The sequence below is a fragment of the Prionailurus viverrinus genome, chromosome A2 (assembly GCF_022837055.1).
Source record: "Prionailurus viverrinus isolate Anna chromosome A2, UM_Priviv_1.0, whole genome shotgun sequence".
In the NCBI taxonomy this organism is placed as follows: Eukaryota; Metazoa; Chordata; class Mammalia; order Carnivora; family Felidae; genus Prionailurus; species Prionailurus viverrinus.
In genome coordinates this window covers 154,435,263-154,458,069 of record NC_062562.1, presented here as the reverse complement: position 1 = coordinate 154,458,069, position 22,807 = coordinate 154,435,263, and the positions used below count along the sequence as shown (strand labels likewise).

General features: G+C 43.6%; 1 protein-coding gene across 4 annotated transcripts in view; it reads left to right on the top strand.

Annotated features, from left to right (window-relative positions):
• Window positions 1-22,378, top strand: part of ZC3HAV1 (zinc finger CCCH-type containing, antiviral 1) — a 62,668-nt gene extending 40,290 nt beyond the window's left edge. For 2 of the 4 annotated variants that reach the window (XM_047839337.1, XM_047839350.1), the window contains exons 9-13: window positions 1,985-2,087; window positions 4,820-4,901; window positions 5,666-5,796; window positions 7,062-7,195; window positions 18,545-22,378. In XM_047839337.1, the coding sequence (XP_047695293.1) occupies window positions 1,985-2,087; window positions 4,820-4,901; window positions 5,666-5,796; window positions 7,062-7,195; window positions 18,545-18,810 (716 nt within the window). In that variant the 3' untranslated portion in view covers window positions 18,811-22,378. Of the gene's footprint in view, window positions 1-1,984; window positions 2,088-4,819; window positions 4,902-5,665; window positions 5,797-7,061; window positions 7,255-18,544 lie in introns of all 4 variants that reach the window. The other 2 variants (XM_047839344.1, XM_047839360.1) reach the window with 2 other exon arrangements.
• Window positions 22,379-22,807: the final 429 nt, after the last annotated feature.

The window sequence follows — 22,807 nt, the reverse complement described above, 5'->3', positions numbered from 1 at the left end:
CACTTGGTTCATAGAAACTAGTTCAGAGCCATTTGCGGTATTCCAGGGTCTTTTTTTCCTGTTGCTGATATTGTCATTCATGAATCTAGTATTGGGACGCCACCCATGTCGCTAGGCACCGTTCTAGGTGCTGACATACCAGGCAGTTTCTGAAAGTGATACCAGCTCTGGGGAAAAAGAAGCGGTGCGAAGAAGCAGCCAGAGACCTGGAGGAGTCCTAGGAGAGCATCTTGTTTGTATCCCAGGAGGAAATTTTGGGAGGAAGGGAGCACCTGTGCCCATGGGAAGGCGGGCCCCCAAGAGAGGGAGGAGCTGGCGCTAAGACCGTAAATTGCAGATGAGCTGGAGGTTTCAAAGGGCGGCGGGAAGGTCTGCGGGAGATGAGAGCCCCGGGAAGATTGGGAGCAGGGCTGTGGCATGATCTCATTTGATCTTTTTATTGTTTATGTTTGTTTCATTTTACACCAACTCTACTGAAGCAGAATTGCTACAATGGGGTGCATCCGTGTTAAGTGTGCAGTTGGATGCATGCTGACCGATGGCGTGCAGCTGCTATCCTGATCAGGCTCTAGAGCTTCCCGGTCATCGATCCAATAAGTGTCCTCATGCTCCTTTGCAGTCACTCTTCCCACCCCCATTTGCTGTCTCTATAGTTCTGTTCATCCTAGAACTTCACAGAAGTAGAATCTTGTGGTGTTCTCTGCACGTGGCTGACTCCCTTCACTCAGAATGTTGTTTCGATTCACCTGTGCGGTTGCACGTGCAATGGTTCTTCCCTTTTCAGTGCTGAGTAATATTTCATTGTAAGGCTGTACCTTGGTTGGTTTACCCATTCATCTGTTAATGGGCAGTTTGGTTATTTTCACATTTTGATTATTATAATGATGCTACTAAGAACATTCAAGTGCAAGTCTTCGTGTGAGTGTAAGTTTTCATTTCTCTTGGGTGAGTATGAAGGAGTGGGATCGCTAGGTCACATAGGCACCAGGTGTTTAACTTAATAGGAAACTGCCCAACAGTCTTCCAAAGTGGCTGTGCCATTTTATACTTTCACTAGCAATGTAAGTTGATTTACTTTTTTTTTTTCAAGTTTATTTGTTTGTTTTGAGAGAGAGAGTGTGGGAGGGGCAGAGAGAGAGAGGGAGAGAGAGGATCCCAAGCAGTCTTTTCATCAGCAGCGCAGAGACCCAATGTGGGGCTCGAACCCACGAAATGGGAGATGACGACCTGAGCTGAAATCAGGAGTTGCACACCACTGATGTGCCCCGGGTGATGATTTACTTAAAAGAAAAAAAACAACACTTCCTTTAACATTTGTTAATTTTTGAGAGAAAGAGACAGAGCACAAGCTGAAGAGGGGCAGAGAGAGAGGGAGACGCAGAATTGGAAGCAGGCTCCAGGCTCTGAGCTGTCAGCACAGAGCCCCCAATGCGGGGCTCAAACCCATGAGTTGTGAGATCATGACATGAACTAAGGGCGGATGCTTAACCAGCTGAGCCACCCAGGTGCGCTGATGATTTGCTTTTTAAAGACCTCACTCTGACTGCAACTTGGACCTGGGTCTACAACATGCATGAATTAAAAATGACATTTCACACTTGATCTAGAAAAATCCTTCAAGATCTAGCTACCACATTCCAACCCATAATTATTGATGCCTGCTTTAGGGTAGCTTATATGGATGATGTGCTGTTATCTGGCTGCCCACGTCCTCCCCTTTACTGTCTGACTTCAATTTAGAGATTAGATTAATTGCTGACTGCTCATCTCATCACCTCTTTGTTTTCTGGGTCTTACAAGAGGGCAGTGAAGGATACAGCTTTTTAATCACGAGAAACTTCCATCCAAAAGGATTTTCTCTTATTCATACATGGCACAGTTCAGTGGTGAAGATCTGCTGTATTCCTAGCCTACGAAAAATAACAAGAAACGTTTTCTAGAACTAATTCTTGGTTCTTGTTTGTTTTCTTTTTTCTGTCTAAAGGGATGATTCAAACAAACGTAGCTTCCAAGACCCAAAAGAATGTTGTCAGAAGGCCAAAATTCGTGTCTTACGAGGATGTGGAACAGATTAAAAGGGGGTTCAAGTAAGTGTTCAGAAGCAGTGCCTGCTGGCGGATGCTGTAGGTGTTCACCCGCCGATCTCCCCAATCTACTCCTGCATCTGTTTTCTTGAAATCTTCCTGCTTGCATAACACTGCAGTTTCCTTTTGCATCCTCTATGCTTGTGAAGCGGTACAGGGTGGCTGAAAGGGTAGGCGAGCAGGAAATCTGTCTCTTCCTCTGACTCACAGGGGACTTGGCGGGAGCCTCAGCTACCCGGGTCTCAGCCTCTTCACTGTGCACGGCAGGATCGAAGGGGTGTGCCTAGAAATAACCAGATGCACCATTAGAGGGGCTTGTGCTCCTGTGGGTTCTTCTGCATATCTTTTGTTTTGTTGAGTGGATTTGTGGAGGGTAGGCAGCTGAGGAAGAAATGGGAAAAGAGAGGGAAGCGTTAGTTGCCTGGGCAAGGAGATTTGGACATGATACAGTTGATTGAAGGGGACTGTTTAGAGGAAATTTTGCTGTGGAGGATCCTGTGTCACTCTCCTCTGTGTGCTCATGAAACTCAGTAAAATCTACATTGTTCATGAAGGGTTTTGGGGTTGGGGTTTCCCTCCACCCTCCCGGGTGATACGTGGTTATGTGAAACAGATTTCAAGGTGGGTGTCAAATCAAGCATGACTTTTTCACAGTTGATTTATTTCAGTTTTTATCAAAACAAGGTGTGTGTGTTGCATTTTGTTGTTTTTATTAAAAAAATTTTTTTTAATGTTTATTTTTGAAAGAGACAGAGACAGAGTGCAAGTGTGGGAGGGGCGGAGAGAGAGGGAGACAGAGAATCCGAAGCAGGCTCCAGGCTCTGAGCTGTCAGCACAGAGCCTGATGTGGGGCTCGAACCCGTGAACCGCGAGATCATGATCTGATCCAAAGTTGGATGCTCAACTGACTATACCACCCAGGCGCCCCTTGTTGTTGGTTTTTAAGAAACTAAGCGATTCGTCCTTAGAGAATTTCCCACATTCAGAATGTATCAATTTTTTTTTTTAATTTTTTAACGTTTATTTATTTTTGAGACAGAGAGAGACAGAGCATGAACGGGGGAGGGTCAGAGAGAGAGAGGGAGACACAGAATCTGAAACAGGCTCCAGGCTCTGAGCAGTCAGCACAGAGCCCGACGCGGGGCTCGAACTCACATACCGCGAGATCATGACCTGAGCCGAAGTCGGACGCTTAACCGACTGAGCCACCCAGGCGCCCCCAGAATGTATCAAATTGAATGCCTATGGGGTCATCTGATAAGAAATTTCTATGAGCTCATGGCTTGTTCAAGATTTAGAGGCTTGATTAGATCAAGGTTCCATTGTTCATTAATGGTACAATTTAACTGCTACTTTGTACTTCCTGTCACATCACAGTAGGAGGCACATAATGTCTAGTTGTCCTCCTTAAAATTTGTTTAATGTTTATTTATTTATTTTGAGAGAGAGAGAGCAAGAGAGCGGGGGAGAGGCGGAAACAGAGAGGGAGACAGAATCCCAAGCAGGTTCTGTGCCGTCAGCACAGAGCCTGACATAGGGCTTGAACTCAGGAACGGCGAGATCGTGACCTGAGCTGAAGTCCGACCGTTAACCGACTGAGCCACCGAGGCACCCCTAGTTGTCCTATTTTTAGTGACGAAGACGAGACAGGGTTGTGTTCATTCCAGTCTGACCTCTCTGTAACAACCTCACTGTTCCTCATCTGTTCTCTCACTCGATGGTTACAGTCGCTCCTGCTGGTCACCGTTTCAATCCTTTATTTCATCAGCAGTTATGAAATGGTGGTTTTCTAATCCTGTCAATTCTGCAGTTACTAGCTGTGTACTGTCTGCTAGGAAGAGTTTTCCTCCTGTGTAGTTATCCTGAAATACAGTTTCTACAGGAAAGACAGCAGGATTCTTTCCCTGGTGCTTCTCGTCTACTCCAGTGTTTATAGTTTCTCAAAGACACTGTAAGACATCTTAATGCTCGTTCGCATATTAGATCCTTTGAAGGTTGAGCAAGAATATAAAAAGGAAGGAATGCTTTTACATCTTGAATCAGTGAGAAAATAACATTAAATTAATTTACCAAATTATGGATAATGACTGCATGTAAAAAGCTTTTTTTTATTATTATTTTTTAATGTTTATTTATTTTTGAGACAGAGAGAGACAGAGCATGAATGGAGGAGGGTCAGAGAGAGAAGGAGACCCAGAATCTGAAACAGGCTCCAGGCTCTGAGCTGTCAGCACAGAGCCTGATGCGGGGCTCAAACTCACGAACTGTGAGATCATGACCTGAGCCGAAGTCGGCCGCCTAACCGACTAAGCCACCCAGGCGCCCCTAAAACGCGCTTTTTTTTTTAAACATTTATTTATTTTTGAGAGAGAGAGAGACAGAGACAGAGCGTGAGTGGGGCAGAGAGAGAAGGAGACACAGAATCTGAAGCAGGCTCCAGGCTCCAAGCTGTCAGCACAGAGCTCGACGCGGGGCCTGAACTCATGAACTGTGAGATCATGACCTGAGCTAAAGTCAGATTCTCAACCGACTGAGTCACCCAGGTGCCCCGGATAATAACTGCATTTTAAAAGAGCCTAATTACTAGTACAACTATACCAGGAATGCACAGGAAGGTAATCCAAAATAAAATACAAAGAAAATATTCTCTGGGAAACCTTGGCTTAGTGACTGGAATTTTGGGACGGAACTCGGGCCTATGGAACAGGGAGCCAAGTGAATTCTTTCTCTTGTAGGCATCAGCCAGTGCAGACCCTGTCAGAGCCGTTAACCTCGACATTGTTCCCTCAGCAGGAGTTCGGCTTGAATGGTTATGAGGTACTGGTTTTTGCTTTTTGGTGTATCAATTGTTTAGAAATGGGGGAAGGGGCTTAGCTGTAGATCTGTTTGTTTGGATGAGAGAATGGTTGGCTTCTATGAAATTCATGGATCAAGATTCAAAGGCCTCCAAATGGTAATGGCGCTACTTTCCCAGAGAACAGCCACCCCCTCCAGGTCACCTTGCTGCCCTGCCATACCCGATCCCTTTGGGGCGCGTCCTTGTGAGAACCCTCTGAGCTATTAGGATCTCTGCTTCATGGATGACAAAAGCGGGAAGTCAGAGAGTGAAAGTGCCTCGTCTGTTAGTGGGACTTAAAAAGCAGGTTTCTGGGGGAGGGTACAAACTGCCTCAGCTCGTCACCTACCCTGGTTGGGGCAGTACTCGTTCTATACCGTTCCGCGTCCACGTCACGCTCCAGATTTGAGTGCAGACCTCTTACGCACACCTTCAGTGCCTCTGCCCCTGCTCTAGCTTAAGGCCCTCCCAGGTCACTGCACCAAGTCCGACACCTCCAGGGGGCGTCCCTTTGCCTTTAAGCATCGTGCGTTACCAGCCATCAGTCAGCCTGCTCCAATGGGCCCAGTGCCAGCGAGTTCGTGACTAGAATGAACTGCCACATGTGGAAACCCTAAGCCAGTTTATCCCACCTGCTGCTGGGGGCCTGGCAAGGATACCCCATGGCATCAGGGGCCACGTGTGTGGACATATCGTGCTCTAAATGTCTCGTGTTTCACGTTTACATGGTTTTTAATTTTCTCAGCTGTTAGAGATCAATCAGCAGACTCTGGAATATGACACAATAAGCGAGCGTTTTAAAGCTTCCATGAAAAATTTCAAGATTGAAAACATAAAGAAGATCAAGAATACAAAGCTCTTGAATGCTTTTGAAAGGTTGGTGGCCACACAATCAGGGTTTTTCTTTGTTTTTTGTTTTTCTTTTTGTTTCAACGTGAAGTTTGAAAGGATTAGTTACAAGCTGTACTTTAAAACCAGTTCACTAGTGTATTTTATTTTATTTTACTTTATTTATTTATTTTTTTAATATTTATTTATTTCTGAGAGCATGAGTGGGGGAAGGACAGAGAGAGGGAGACACAGAATCAGAAGCAGGCTCCAGGCTCTGAGCCATCAGCACAGAGCTCGATGCGAGGCTTGACCTCACGAACCGCGAGATCATGACGTGAGCCGAAGTCGGACGCTCAACCGACTGAGCCACCCAGACGCCCCATGGTTTATTTTATAGTGAAGAATGTCTTCAGGGTCTAGTTCGTTTTTTCATTTAAAAAATTTTTGTTTTTTAGTGTTTATATTTGAGAGAGAGACAGAGCTAGCAGGGGAGGGGCAGAGAAAGGGAGAATCAGAATCTGAAGGAGGCTCCAGGCTCAGAGCTGTCAGCACAGAGCCCGACACGGGGCTCGAGCTCATGTGAAATGGTGACCCGAGCCGAAGTCGGACACTTAACCCACTGAACCAGCCAGGCGCCCCTCATTTTCTTTTTTCTTTTCTAATGTTCATTCACTTTGGGGAGAGACAGCATGAGCAGGGGAGCAGCAGACACAGAACTCAAAGCAGACTCCATGCTCTAAGCTGCCAGCACAGAATCCGACGTGGGGCTCAAACTCACCAACCATGAGATCGTGACCTGAGCTGAAGTCGGACGCTTAACTGACTGAGCCACCCAGGCACCCCTGGTTTTTTCATTGTGTAAACTCGAACTTCTCTCTTTCGGCTTCACTTTTATGATTCTTTGATTTCATGTGTCTGTCATTTATTTTTATTTAAAAAAAAATATTTTTTTAACGTTTATTTATTTTTGAGACAGAGACAGAGCATGAACGGGGGAGGGTCAGAGAGAGAGAGGGAGACACAGAATCTGAAACAAGCTCCAGGCTCTGAGCTGTTAGCACAGAGCCCGACGCGGGGCTTGAACTCACGGACCGCGAGATCATGACCTGAGCCAAAGTTGGACGCTTAACCGACTGAGCCACCCAGGCGCCCCAGATGTGTCTGTCACTTAAAAGTTTTCACAAATTTACTTTTTTGTAGCTGGAACAAGAAAATTTTAAGGCAGTTCGACTTTGGTTTGGGATTAATGTCATTAACTGGAGTGGGGAGAGGAATGCTCTGCGCGTTAAGTCTCACATTTCCTTCATTAGGAAGAAAATGAAGATGAACAACAAAAGGGAAAACATCCTGTTTTGTGCCACAAGCCGCGTCCATGTGGAGTCTATCTGTGCGAATAATTTTGACTGGATCTTACATGGGACTGATGAAAACAAATATGGAAGAGGTTTGTGCTAGAATAGAGACGCCTCACTAGTAGAATCGTATCTCAGGCTCTATTATGAGGTATATGCCATGAATTTGTACTCGCCAGCACGTGTAGGCTTTTGCATGCATGGAGAATTAAGCTCTTGTTAATCTTTTGTTTTTCTTTTTGAGAAAGAGAGAGAGAATGAGTGGTGGAGGCGGGGGGAGAGAGAGAGGGAGACACAGAATCCGAAGCAGGTTCAGGCTCCAAGCTGTCAGCACGGAGCCTGTCGCAGGGCTCGAACTCACGAGCCGTGAGATCATGACCTGAGCTGAAATCGGACGCGTAACTGACGGAGCCACCCAGGTGCCCCTCATGTTAATCTTAAAGGCCCAAATTAGAGTGGTACATTGACCTGGGACTTGATTGCTGTACCATAGTCCTGCTCCTTCCTGTCTTGGGTTCTTTTGCAGGGTGGAAGGACCGAAGAGTTTCAGACATGCTTGCAAAGGATTCTACCTGTCGGCTACATTGTTCGCCATTACTTCCGTTCTAGCTTTAGCTCTTCCTGACTTGTGTCCAACCCTGTGAAGCCACTAGAAGTAGCCTTCCGTTGCCACTGATAGGTTCTAATCGTGGGAGGAGAGGCCTCTCTGTCTCAGGCCATGCTGGGTCACCTGGGGACTAAAGTAGCGTGGGTCTGCCCACACACACAGTGTCTTTTTCAGCTCCTTCTTTTTGTTCCTAAATTCTCCCATATAATCCTTTTCTTTCTTTCTTTCTTTCTTTCTTTCTTTCTTTCTTTCTTTTTTTTTTTTTTTTTAGAACTTCAGAAGTTCAGGGGCACCTGGATGGCTCTCAGTTAAGCATCCAGCTCTTGATCTCAGTTCAGGTCTTGATCTCAGGGTTGTGAGTTGAAGCCCCACGTTAGGCTCCATACTGAGCATGAAGCCTACTTAAAAAAAAAAAAGAATCTCAAAAGTTTAATTTTATTTAAATTCTGAGCTACTTTTTAAAAATGTTTATTCGTTTATTTATTTATTTATTTATTCATTTTTTAATTTTTTTTGACGTTTATTTATTTTTGAGACAGAGAGAGACAGAGCATGAACGGGGGAGGGGCAGAGAGAGAGAGGAAGACACAGAATCGGAAACAGGCTCCAGGCTCTGAGCCATCAGCCCAGAGCCTGACGCGGGGCTTGAACTCACGGAGTGCGAGATCGTGACCTGAGCTGAAGTTGGATGCTCAACCGACTGAGCCACCCAGGCGCCCCTATTCGTTTATTTTTGAGAGAGGGAGGGAGAGCAGGGAAGGGGCACAGAAAGAGGGAGAGAATCCCAAGCAGGCTCCGTGCTGTCAGCTCAGAGCCCGATGTGGGGCTTGATCTCGTGAACCGTGAGATCATGACCTGAGCAGAAATCGAGTTGGATGCTTAACCAACTGAGCCACCCAGGCGCCCCTGAGCTTCTTATTACTTGACTTATTTTCTCTCTCTCTCTCTCTTTCTTTTTTTTGAATCTAGTTGACACACAATGTTACTTTCAAGTGTAGTACAGCTTGGTGATTTGATACGTTTATTCCTTATGCTATGTTCACAAGTGTAGCTGTCATCTGTCCCATTACATCCCTGTTACAGTATCATTGACTGTATTCCTTAAGTTGTGCTTTTCATTCTTGTAATTTACTCATTCCATAACTGGAGGCCTGTATCCCTCTCCCCTCCACTCATTTTGCTCAATCAACCCTCCTATCCCCTCCCCTCTGGCAACCATTGGTTTGTTCTCTTTACTTATAGGTCTGATTCTGATTTTTGATTGTTTATTCTTTCTTTTTTTATATTCCATTTATGTGTGGAATCATATGGTCTTTGTCTTTCTCGGTCTGACTTATTTCACTTAACGTAATAACCTCTAGATCCATCCATGTTATCTCAGATGGCATGATCTCTTCCTTTTTTATGGCTGTGTAATATTCCATTGTGCGTGCATGTATGTAGGTATGGGTGTATATGTATGTGTGTATATTTGGCACATTTTCCTTATCATTCATCTGTTGATGGACACTTAGGTTGCTTCAATATCTTGGCTGTTGTAAATAGTGCTGCAGTAAACATAGGGGTGCATATATCTTTTCAAGTTAGTGTTTTTGTTTTCTCTGGGTAAATACCCAATAGTGGTATTATTGGATCCTGTGGTATTTGTTTTTAACTTTTTGAGGAACTTCCATACTGTTTTCCACAGTGGCCGTTCAGGTTTATCTGTACTGGTTTATCCACCAACAGTACACAAGCATACCTTTTTTCCAGATCCTTGTCAGCACTTGTTGTTGCTTGTCTTTTTAATTTAGCCATTCTGACAGGGGTGAGGTGATATCTCATTGTGGTTTTGATTTGCATTTGTGCGAATCAAATCTGATTCTCGTTTGCATTTGATTCGCATTAGCGATGTTGAGCATCTTTTCATGCGTCTATTGGCTATGTGTATGTCTTCTTTAGGAAAATGTCTATTCAGGTCCTTTGCCCATTTTTTAATCAGGTTACTTTTTGGTGTTGGGTTGTATCAGCCATGTAATTCTTAAAACAAACAAGCACAAAGAATCACTCATCTTAAGGAGACAATTAATAGTGTATCAATTCTCAAAGGGGGCTCAACTCCTACAACTAAGATTAAATTCACACACACTCCAAAAGGTAAGAAGCCAATCAGTCAGCCAACAATTTTTTTTAAGTTTATTTATTTTGAGAGAGAAAGAGAGAGAGAGAGAGAGAGAGAGAGAGGGAGAGTGAGTGCAAGCAGGGGAGGGGCAGAGAGAGGGAGAGAGATTCCCAAGCAGGCTCCACGCTGTCATTGCAGAGCCCGGTGCAAGGCTCCATGTCACGAACTATGAGATTACGACCTGAGCTGAGATCAAGAGTCAGATATTTAGGGGCACCTGGGTGACTCAGGTGGTTAGCGTCTGACTTCGGCTCAGGTCATGATCTCACGGCTCGTGGGTTTGAGGCCTGCGTCAGGCTCTGTGCTGACAGCTCAGAGCCTGGAAACTGCTTCAGATTCTGTATCTCCCTCTGCCCCTCCTCCGTTCATGCTCTGTCTCCCTCTACAATAGATAAACATTAAAAAGAAATGTAAAAAGAGTCAGATGTGCAACTGAGCCATCCAGGCGCTCCAGTCAGCCAGCAAATATTTTTGAGTGCCTTCTGTACACTAGATAGTGGGGACGTAGATGTGAACTAACTAGATATGCCCGCCCCCCAAATTACTTCACATAATTAATTAAGTGATTGCAAATGTGCAGCTACTATAGAGGAAGTGAACAGGTCCTATGGACACCTGACCCGGCTGGAGAAGTGTTCCCAGGGAACGGCCCAGGAGGGTTTATCTGCATTAGAGACTCAGCGTGAAAAGTGAGGGATGAGTGGTGTAAGATACGTCCCCACGGGAAAGAATTGAAACCTGACTCTAAGGGCATGGGAAGCTCACGAAGGGTTTTAAGCCAATGACTGGATGAGAATTTCATGTTTATGAAGTTTAAATGCATCAGTAAAACTTACCTAGAAATGGGATGACTATCTTGAGTGAGATAATGTTTCTCTTATGGGATGACTATCTTGAGCGAGATAATGTTTCTCTTATATTAGAACTCAAAGGAATATATATCCTAGAAAATGGAAATCGAGTATATACGTGTTCTTAGGTTTTTGACCCTGATAGTGACATACATGGGCGTGTAGTCTGGTTTTCCTATCTTATAAATGGCAGGGCACTGAAACCCTCTGAAGTGCATCTTGATAGCTTGATAGTGCTACTCACGTGCGATCACTTTTCCTTTAACTTGGCAAAAGAGGAGCGTTCTCGATAGCCAAGAAAGAACCCTGTGGGTGGTGTGGAAGAAAGAGACAAGAATGGGGTCTGCAGTTCTCACAGATGGGCCAGGGGTCCGTCCAGGAGCTGTGCCCATGTTTCCCATGCTACCCTCCCTTGAGAAGGTATTGATGCTTCTACTTGGCCTGCCTCCTGTTACACCGAGTTAGGAGGTGTTTTTGTTTCGCTTGTATCTATCTATCTATCTATCTATCTATCTTTAAAGTTTATTTATTTTGAGAGAGAGAGAGAGAGCATGAGTGGGGGAAGGTAGAGAAAGAGGGAGACAATATCCCAAGTAGCCTCCACACTGTCCGCGCAAAGCCCGATGTGGGGCTTGAACCCACGAACTGTGAGATCATGACCTGAGCCGAAACCAAAACTCTGAACGCTCAACCAAGTGAGCCGCCCAGGCGCCCCTGTATTTATTTTTAATGTCAACATTCCACTTGCATCACCTGTGATGGTATCAGTCCTGTCTAGATAGACGGGTTTGAACCACTGGGCCCATAATCTTAAAAAATTCAGACAGTTGTCCTAAAAGAGGCCCAGTGGTAGATGTCAGAGATGTTGTTCCTCTCTGAGGGAAAGTAAAGCCCCCCCCCCCCCCCAGCCTTGTGCATGTATGAAACCACTCCCTTAGGCTGTTATCTGTATGATTTCGTATGTGACTATGTTAAGGGGAGCAGTCTGGACTGAGGATAAGAACAACAGTTAGGTAGGGGCACCTCAGTGGCTCAGTTGGTTCGGTGTCCTACTTCGGCTCGGGTCATGATCTCACGGTTCGTGAGTTCGAGCCCCGCGTCGGGCTCTGTGCTGACAGCTCGGAGCCTGGAGCCTGCTGCGGATTCTGTGTCTCCCCCTCTCTCAGACCCTCCACTGCTCAGGCTCTGCCCCTCTCCCTCAAAAATAAATAAACATTTAAAAATTTAAGACAAAAAAAAAAAAGAACAATTGTTAGGTAAAAGCCACTCAACTTCACAGTCAGAGGAGATGATTACAAACTCAGACTTGGATAAAGAAATAGAAGCAAGATGAAATTAGAAGAAACGGCACATGTCTGGGGGGTAGCTAAGCAAAGAAGGACGTGTCCTGGTTATAAACTGGATTCAAGAGGCCAGATGGGAGGCCCTTAAGGCCAGGGAACATATTTGGGATCCAGGGTGCTGGGGGCATCAGAACATATCTAAAATCTCCCAGGATTCTGCAACCCAGGCTCCTCCCAGTGCTAAATGGTTGGAAAGAAAGAAACAAAAATGTTATTTTTTTTTTTTAATTTTTTTTTTTAACGTTTATTTATTTTTGAGACAGAGAGAGACAGAGCATGAACGGGGGAGGGTCAGAGAGAGGGAGACACAGAATCGGAAACAGGCTCCAGGCTCTGAGCTGTCAGCCCAGAGCCCGACGCGGGGCTTGAACTCACGGACCGCGAGATCATGACCTGAGCCGAAGTCGGCCGCTCAACCGACTGAGCCACCCAGGCGCCCCACAAAAATGTTATTTTTGAAGGTAATGTGAGTGTCTTTATGTAGAAAACCTGAAAGGGATCCGCAGAGAATTGGGATGTTGGCGTTCTACACAGGAAGTGGGACACGGGTCCCTCTGCCACGGGGCTCCTCTCTGTCATCCCTGACAGGCCCCGCCCAGGATCCCTGAATAACCGAGTTGGAGCCAGCTTGACCCATTTTGACTCCCAGCCTAGAAGAGGGTTCCTTTCCCCGGTCTTATTCAGAGTTCTTTCTAGTTAACAGAGTCCATTATTTTTTGCAGTGCGTATCCAGATCCTATCTCGGTAATCAAAAGCTGACCGTGATTCTTCCTTTCTCCTTATAGATGTCTTCCAAAGATTCTTCTCTCTGAGGCTGAGAACGTGTCTGGCTAAAATAAAAGGTGGTTAGATATAAAGAATGGTAAAAAGAAAAACAAAAAAGCACAACATTATCCCATTATGTCAGTTATACAGAGAGTGAGAAAAAAAGGATAAAGTAGATTACAGGAAGACAGCATATTGTAAAGTCTAAGTATGACCTCCGGGATACACAAAAGCTAGCTAGGCAAAAAAGGCAAAACGAAACACAAAAGTTGGGAGAGGAGTGTTTATGAAGACTAGAGATTGACAAAGGCCGGGCAGGCTGTGGGTCCGGTGTGAGCGACAAAAGGTGCGGCCGGTGAGGTCGGTGTCTGATCCTGAAAAACCTTGCAAGCCATGCGAAGGGGAGGGATTTGTCTCCGGAGGGCAGCCGGAAACCACTGCTGGCTCTGGGAAGCAAGTGCCAGGGCCTGGCTGCAGTGTAAGAAAGGATGCGGGTCCAAGTCTACAGGTGTTGTAAGAGTCCAGGTCAGGGGCGCCTGGGTGGCTCAGTCGGTCGAGCGTCTGACTTGGGCTCAGGTCATGATCTTGGCGCTTCACGGGTTCCAGGCTCAGAGCCTGGAGCTGCCGATTCCGTGTCTGCCTCTCTTTCTGCCCCTCCCCTGCTCGCACTCTCTCTCCATCTCTCAAAAGTAAATAAACATTAAACAATTAAAAAAGGTCCAGGGCAAAAGTAGGGTGGCCGAGATCCATTTGGAGGCAGAAGGGATCAAGAGGATGTTGGGGTTCAGGGAATCTGTCACGTGTAAGAGGTATTTGCAAGAAGGGTTGGATCACTGAATGAAGCAAATGTACTTCCAGATTATATGATTTTTATTTTTATTTTTCTGTATTTTTAAAATGTATATTTATTTGACAGAGAAAGAGAGAGAGAGAGAATGTGACTGGGGGAGGGGCAGAGAGCGAGGGGGATAGAGGACTTGAAGCAGGGCTCAAACTCACCAACCCGGAGATCATGACCTGAACCAAAGTCAGATGCGCAACTGACTGAGTCACCCAAGTGCCCCTATAAATGTGATTCTTAAAAACTGATGATTCATTTTATTTTTTAAAAATGTTTATTTCTTTTGAGAGAGAGTGTGAGCATGCAGGCAAGTGAGCAGGGGAGGGGCAGAGATAGAGGGAGAGAGAGGATCCTAAGGCTCCTTGCTGTCAGCTCAGAGCTTCTTAGTTGGTTGAGTGTCGGACTTCTACTCAGGTCATGATCTCGAGGTTTGTGAGTTCGGGCCCCGCGTCGGGATCTGTGTTGACAGCTCAGAGCCTGGAGCCGGCTCTTTCTGCCCCTCCCCCACTTTCTCTCTCTCTCTCTCTCTCTCTCTCTCACAAATAAACATTAAAAAAAAAAGAAAAATAGCTGAATAATCAAATCAGGACTCAGACTTTATTAAAAAATAGGCAAAAATTAATTTAACAAGTATAAAAGTAACTCAGTGCCCTTAAAACAGGTACAACTATCTCGGAATGTTGCAAATAATTTCATGGCTTTATCAAGCACTACAGATGCACACTGAAGACAAATACGGATGAAAATTTGGTTTATTGTTTTTATTCCATGTGCTTTAAGTCACATACATTTTTACCAGTAACTCCATACTATTTATTTGACTTGACACCTTTTACATCGATAACTTAGAGTTAGTTCAGTTATCTGGAAATGTTCGCTTTCTTTTTTTTTTTTTAATTTTTTTTTTTTTAACATTTATTTATTTTTGAGACAGAGAGAGACAGAGCATGAATGGGGGGAGGGCCAGAGAGAGAGGGAGACACAGAATCTGAAGCAGGCTCCAGGCTCTGAGCTGTCGGCACAGAGCCCGATGCGGGGTTCGAACTCACGGACCGTGAGATCGTGACCTGAGTGAAGTCGGACGCTCAACCGACTGAGCCACCCAGGCGCCCAATGTTCGCTTTCTGAAAGAAGGACTTGGAATTGGAAAGAGCGAATAACTGTGTTACGAGCAGCCCAAGTTGTTGTCATAAAATTCCTATACTGAAGTTTGTGTACGTTTACTCTTGGGAGCTTCTCAGAATCATTTAGTTTTATTTCAAAACAGTGTCTTGTTTTGTCTTTTTTTTTTCTCAGCCCAGCAAGCATGGAGTGGGAGTAAAGAGATGTTAGAGGTGGGCAGCGAGAAGAAAGTTAACAGTTTTAAGTGGAGAATGAGAGGGGAAATGATCCACAAGACACAAACACAACTTTAACATTTGTTTTTCATGCTGCGGGTAGACCATTAGTGTAGGGGTAAATGGCTCTGTCCCCCTTAGTAACTCAACAGGGCATCCCTATGTTGTAACATCCCATATATCAGGATTAATATATTCATCTGACGCATCAAGAAAAGAAAGGGCACAATGAGTTGTTCTTTTTTTTTAATTTTTTTTTTTTTTTTTTTTTTTTGGTGAAAGCGAGCACTTGTGGGGGAGGGAGAGTGAGATTGGGGGAGGGGCAGAGAGAGAGGGAGACATCCGACAGTTGAGAGCTCAATGCAGGGCTCTTTAGCTGAAGTTGGACACTTACCTGACTGAGCCACCCAGGCACCCCAAGGTGTTCTATTTTTTAAATCCGAGAAACGTGTCTGTTTTAGAGAGATTTCCTTACAAAAAAGCTTAAGTTGTTTAGAAGTTCCAGAAACTGATGTGTGAGGAATGGTTCTTTGCAGACTCATGTATAATGATGCACAGAGATGGGTAGTGTGATACAGAGTTTGCAGTGGGTGTCCATCGAGTCAGAAATAATACAAATAAAGAATGCACAGCCTCTGTATACCCCAGGTTGTTTGCAGAAGGGCTAACTAACACAGTAGTACAGATGCGTACTTGGCCATCTGGGAAAACTAAGGAGCTGGAACTAGCTGGAAATGGGGGGGGGGTGTCGCTGGCAATGACAGAGGTGGAGTGTGTGGCCCAGTAGAATTGTTGGGGGATGATGAGTTTTGTTTGTGTTTTTGGTCATTTTCCAATTACCTACTGGCCTACTTTATGAAATTATTAAAAGATCTGGGTGGACACTGTCTTGAATATAAGCTTGTTTTGGGTATACGTCAGTTAAAAAACAAAGGCAGGGCGCCTGGGTGGCTCAGCCACGTGTCTGACTCTTGATTTTGACTCAGGTCATGATCTCAGGATTTGTGGGCTTGAGCCCCGCATCAGGCTCTGCATGATTCTGTCTCCCTACCTCCCGTCGAATACACTTTCTCTCGCTCTCTCTCTCTCAAAATAAACTTAAAAAAATGAAAAAAAAAAAAAGAAAGGCAAAAATACACCAGGAAACAAAGATATGAAAAAGCAGTTCAGAGAATATGGAATACACCAATAAACATACGAAAAGATGCTTGATGTCACTCGGATTAAGGGAAATGCATATTAAATTCAGATTTTTTTTGTGTGTGCTTTGTATTGGCAAAAATTAAAAGGATAGTTGATATCCAATGCTGGCAAAGTTGTGGAGAAATCGGACTTTCTCCATTGCTATTAAAATTTTTAGGCTGCTTTTGGAGGGCAGTCTGTAATATCTGTCAAAATTTAATATGCTCTATCCTTTGACTCAGCCATTATAGTTTTACAGTCTGTTCTACAGAAAGACTTATACAGGCTACCAAAGGTGTATTTACTAGGATATTTTAAAAGCATTTATTGAGAAGTGTCTTGGTAATAACAAAAAAGTGAAAACAACCTATATTTTAATCAGTACAGAAGTAGTTAAATTATGATACATCCATACAATGGAATTCTGTGCAGTCTTTGAAAAGAATAAGGTAGGGTGAGGTGAAGTGACAACAAAATTTCTAGGGCTAAAGTGGAAAAAAATACAGAGCAGTTCATACTGTATAATCCCATTAATGAACAAATAAAAGAACATCGAACTGTACCAGAGTAAATGTGTCATATGTGTATGTAAATACACAGAAACAGATGAGAGAATCCCCTCCAAGCTGGTAACTGTTTGGGAAGGAGAGCGGGGCCAGAAATGGTAGGTCAGTGATAGTGTTGAACATCATTTACCCAGAATAGCCAGTATCTGACCTATTGAGGAGGAGCAATATTTCTGGAGTTCAAACATCTAAAATTATAAAAAATCAGTGATTAAAAAATAAATAGTATAAATGAAAAAGTAGTAAATAGTTGTTACCATAAATACAGTGAATTCATTTTACTTACTAACTTTTGTATAGAAAATCAGAATTTGCAAATATACACATTTCTGTTAAAAAGACAGAGAAAAGTATCTGGCAATGACAAAAATTAAAATAGGAAATTTTATTTATTTATTTTCTTAAGTTTATTTATTTTGAGAGAGAGAGAGAGAGAGTGCGCGCGCACAAGCAAGGGAGGGGAAAAGAGAAGGAGAGACAATCCCAAGCAGGCTCAGTGCCATCAGCGCAGGGCTCGAACTCACAAACTGGGAGAGCATGAGCATGACCTGAGCCAAAATCAAGAGTAGGACGCTTAACTGACTGCACCACCCAGACACCCCTAAAAATAGGAAATTTTAAACTTTTTTTTTTTTTTAATTTTTTTTTTTCAACGTTTATTTATTTTTGGGACAGAGAGAGACAGAGCATGAACAGGGGAGGGGCAGAGAGAGAGGGAGACACAGAATCAGAAACAGGCTCCAGGCTCTGAGCCATCAGCCCAGAGCCTGATGCGGGGCTCGAACTCACGGACCGCGAGATCGTGACCTGGCTGAAGTCGGACGCTTAACCGACTGCGCCACCCAGGCGCCCCAAACTTTTTTTTTTTTTTGAAGAGAGGGAGCACAAGCAGTGGAGAGGGTCAGAGGGAGAGAAACAGAGAGAGAATCTCAAGCAGGCTTCACACCCGGTGCAGAGCCTGATGCAGGGCTTGATCCCACCAGGACCCTGGGATCATGACCTGAGCCAAAGCCAAGAGTTGGACGCTCAACCAACTGAGCACCCAGGCACCCCTAAAATAGGAGATTTTGTCAGGAAATCACTGTTGGTCTGCTGAGTATAGAAACCTCAGTGGTGTCGAGGTTGTTTTATAGTTGAGGACAATAGATCAACTATTTTGAAAAGCTCTGCCAGGGTTTGTGCTATACCTTTCCCTTCCACATTTTCTAGGACCTTCCCATCAGTAGTAAATGAGCTTTGTTCCTTAAAATGTATGCAATATGGGGGGCATGCATCAGGCTGTGCACTGGGTGTGGAATCTGCTTGAGATTCTCTCTCTCCTCTCTCTCTCTCTCTCTCTCTCTCTCTCTGTGCTCCCCCCACCCCCACTCTTGGGCTTGCTCTCTCTCTCTCTCTCTAAAAAAAAAAAAAAAAATGTACACAATTTAAAAAGGCTTCTGATGGAGTATCTTTGGTTCATCATTTACAGTTCAACTCCTCCTGCATGATTTGCAGGAGTTGGGCTGCTGTGACCTCACCGCTTGGTTACTGTAGCCTGTGGCTCACACCATCACTGGGAGCCCCAGCACAGTGGCAAATGATTTGGTAATTCCACTAGGGCTATATACGGCATTGAAATTTACTTGCATGATAGACTTTTGTAAGTACAGAGGAAGTTTATAAGTATCTATAACGTGTTGCTGACACGTGGGTAGTTAACACCCATCATCCGATAACACCATCGGATACATAATCTTACAAACTACATGCCTTCTTTTATGATAATTCTTACCCTTTTTCTATTTCTAGGAAATTACTTCAGAAAAGATGCCATCTATTCCCATAAAAATTGCCGGTATGATACCAAAAACATCGTGATGTTTGTAGCTCGAGTCCTGGTTGGAGATTTTACTCAAGGAGCTGTGGGAAGCATAAGCCCTCCTCCACCACCGTATGACAGCTATGTGGATGCAAGGTTGAATCCCTCCGTGTTTGTCATCTTCGAGAAAGATCAGATTTACCCAGAATATGTGATTGAATACACTGAACTAGACAAAGCCTGCGTGATTAGTTAGAAATGATGACGACAGCGTCATAAAGGAGGCCATAACCATTCTGTTCACTACAGAGCCAGATTACCCCAGATAGTAAACTTGTACATTTCCTCATGTAGTTATCAAATTGCCTTAGATCAATGGTTCCCCAATTTTGTTAACACATTTGAATCATCTGGGAAGCCTTCTAGCAATCCCAATGTTCAGACTGCATCCCATTCCAACTAAAACACTGTTTCTGCTGTGAGAGCTGGGCAATGGTACTTCTAACTCCCAAGGATTCAAATGCGTCCTAAAGTTTGGGAACCACCGTCTTAGATGTAGCTGGGAATGACTGACTCCTAAAACTGCTGTCACTGCTATAAGTTTCTCTCCCAGCTGCTCTTCGTTTATTGTACGCAATGGTTTTGTTTTGGTTAAATTGCAAGAAAATTAACTTGGGCAATTTGAGAGGAATCTAAAAACGCCTTTTGATGTAAGGACGTAAGACAGTACTGCCTTTGGATGGAAGACTGGAAAGTTGGAGGGGGAGGCGTATTTTTTGGAAAATGCTGGGGAGGGGGGAAGAAAAGGTAACTTAAATGGTATTACAGCTGTAACTGCAGTATTGTATCTTCGTAGTAAATCTGAGTTGGGGCATATATTTCTTTATCTCTGCGTTTATTTAGGGGACTCCATCCAGGTTGACTCTCTGGAATGCAATAAAAAGAGCCACAAAGTATGGCTCAGGGAGAAGCAACCAACTGGAGTTTACTGCCCAATTTTGGGCTTTTTATATATATGATTATAGAGAAGGTTTTTCAGGTTGGACTTTCATGAAGTAGTTGTATTTTGGGGGGATATGAGTCACGGTAACCAGATTCACACAAATATTACTGATAAACCTGAGTGCTATTTGTAGTCGTTCGGTGTAGCAATGAGACTCACCAAGGAATTAGGAGCCGGGCCATCCCTACTGGAGGGTGGGCCCCTTAAGGAGGCGAGATGTGTTTCCTGGTGAGCGCGGAGACAGAACAAAGAAAACGCCTCAAACAGGCCTTGCACCTGCAAGGGGCTTCTTTTTTCTACATATAACGGATTGTTTGCAAGTGTAAGTACAGTTTTAAAGCAGTTGAGGGTCCTAGACCAAGAGTTCCTTCCTTATAACGAATCAGGTTTTTCCTTCCAGTTTTCCCTTTCGACATTGTGTAACATTCATTCGCCAAAGTTTCCTGTTACAGTTCCTTCTAGCAGACAGGTTATAAAAGTTAATTAACATTAGAGTTGATTTTGTATTAGTCAGATTGTAGATCAGTACAGACATCTGCACAACCCCTTGGTTTCAAGGACTCCACCAGAAACATGTATAGAGATTTTTTTAGGGCAGGGTTATTTTCTGGGAGGCTTGCCACAAATAATTACTCTAATGCACTTTTGGGTTTTTTTCCTTGAATGGTAGCTCCTGTTTGGAGTTTTCATTTCCTGCTCTTGGTTCTCACATTTTCAGAGATGCAGTTTGTCCAACTCTGATTGCCCAGTAGACCTCTCTGTTTGGATATTTCACAGGCACCTCTAAGGCGATGTGTCCTAGGTGGAATTCTCTACCTGCCTCCCTCAAACGAACCATTTTCTCCCTCAGTGTTCTATAGTCAGAAGTCATTCTTGACTTCTTCCTCTCCTTCTCCCAAGCTGTTCCCAAGTCCAGTTTTACTTCTGAAATATTTCTTTGTCCCCTTCTGAGATACTGTTTACTTAGTAGTAACAATGGCCATATTTAAAATTTTTTTCCTTAATCTTTAAAAACACAGATCTGATCATGCTTTTGGAATAAAGTTCACAATCCTTATTATGGCCCCACATGATTATGATTTCTCCCTTCCCTGCCCTCTGATATTTATTTTCTTCCACATAAGCCACACTGGCTTCCCTTCTTCTTTGGTTCCCCTTTCCTCCTAGCTCAGTGGTTCTCAATTGGGACTCTTGCCTTTTTCGTTTTTGGTTTTTTTTTTTAATGACAAATACATTGTAACATCTGTCTCATTATCCTCAAAATGCAATTCAATGGTCATATACTCTACCTACACATAATTGCCGAAATAAATTTAAAATTAGTTAACATTAACATAAAAGGGAAATAAAAGGCACATTACTTGGGCACAACTATGTTAGAAGACCTAGTCAGATGTTTATACCTAATGTGTAAATTTAAAAGAAGGTAGAAACTCAAAACTGATTTTATACAAAGAAGTATAAGAAAATGAAAAAGCAGGGAAAGGAGTGGACCTTAGAATAAAAACTAGTGATGCATAACTTGTTTGCATATGATAGTACTTATAAGAGAAATATCGAAATAGAATGTTAATTGAAATAAACATATTATGCAATCTACAGATTGTCGAGATGGAGAAAATGAGGAAATACAGTATTTTTTGCAGACGAGCTGTAGGTTATACAAGAATGTCTAGCGAGACATTCAAAATTCGTATAGGGTGCACAGTAGTAGTTTCTTACTGTGAGGAACTGTCCAGCATATTGTAAGATGTTCCGCCTACTTGGCTCTCATGTACTCAATGCCAATAGCACCCTCTCTTCCCCTCCACTTATGGTGGCAACTATAAACCCTAGCAGATCTTTTCACCCTTTTCAGAGCAATAACATTTTGTCACATCTCCTTTGTTGGCCTGAGAGGAATCGTGGGGAATACAGTCTACTTACACACATGGATTTCTTTAAGAACCAATTTAATGCCCCAACTCTATTATAATGGAGAAATAGAAGGAAAGAAATTTGTAATGACAATAAAATGAGTTTCAATATGTAAATGCTCAGGCATGACTATTCTATACGACATCATGAAGTAGATACTTACCCCTACTTACAATGAATGGGTTGGAGTTTCAGAGTTGTCCAGAGGCTACTTCCTATAAAGAAGTACTGGGAAATGAAAGATTTAGAGGTATGTGTGAGCGTAGGATGAAAACAAGTGTTAGGGTAAGTCGTAACAGACCATATATCTTATCTGTAAGAAACAGAGCGAAATTACCTTAACTGAAATAAGGATAACGGACTGCCTAAGAGGAAAAAATGAATGATATTCTCTCAGGCGAGCTGTAGGTCCTACATAAATGTCCAGTAGGACGTTAAAAAGTCGTATAGGATACCGAATAATTCTTCTTTGTGTGGGACTAACGCATCTACTGCAGACATGCGTTCTCCCTGGCTGCATCCACTCAATGCCAGGAATAGTTCCCAATAATTATGAAACCAACAACCTATCAATTTCTAAAATCCCACCATGAGAACCACTGACTTAGTTCGTGTCTTAGTATCGTCAGATCAGTTTACTATTCCCTCCATAAGGAGTCTTCTACATTAGATGAGATGCTTGCTTCCCAAACCCCCAGGTTTTAAAAGTCTTTGTGCCTTTCTTTGTTCATTTTTAGCATCTGTCCACCTTGCAGTTATCTACTTTCTGCATTAGAATGTAAGCTCCTTGAGGGCCGAGTCAACCCGTCTTATTTACTGTGCCATACCTGATACTTGCCTGAATGCTTGATTGGCTGATACCTCGGATGCCTTTTGTTGAATAAAGTCAGCTCAACTATTTATATTTCAGTAGTTCAGTTGTATTTCTTCTTCTTCAAGCTTAATTCTAGACTATCCAATAAAGAGAAATATTAATTTTGCTCTGCTGCCTGAATTTGCTATATTTATTTCTAGGTATCTCCAAAAATAAAATCAGCTGCACACACTAAGTTATTCGATGGGGGATAGATGTTTGTCCCTTCTCGCTTTTTCGTTCCAGGACTTGATGACCGGGGAGCTGTCAGGATAATGCCAAGGAAAGGCAGGTGGTGGTGATGGACAAGCCCACAGTTGGTTGGCACATCTTCTGTCTAGGGGCTTAGAGAAGGAGGCGGGAACTGCGAATATACTTTTCTTGGTCTCAGGGGCGGGAACACAGCCTGGCTGAACCCAAAAGTTAAAAATATAAATGGTTATTGGCAGAATTGTCTTATCAGTCCCTCCTTTAAAAGCT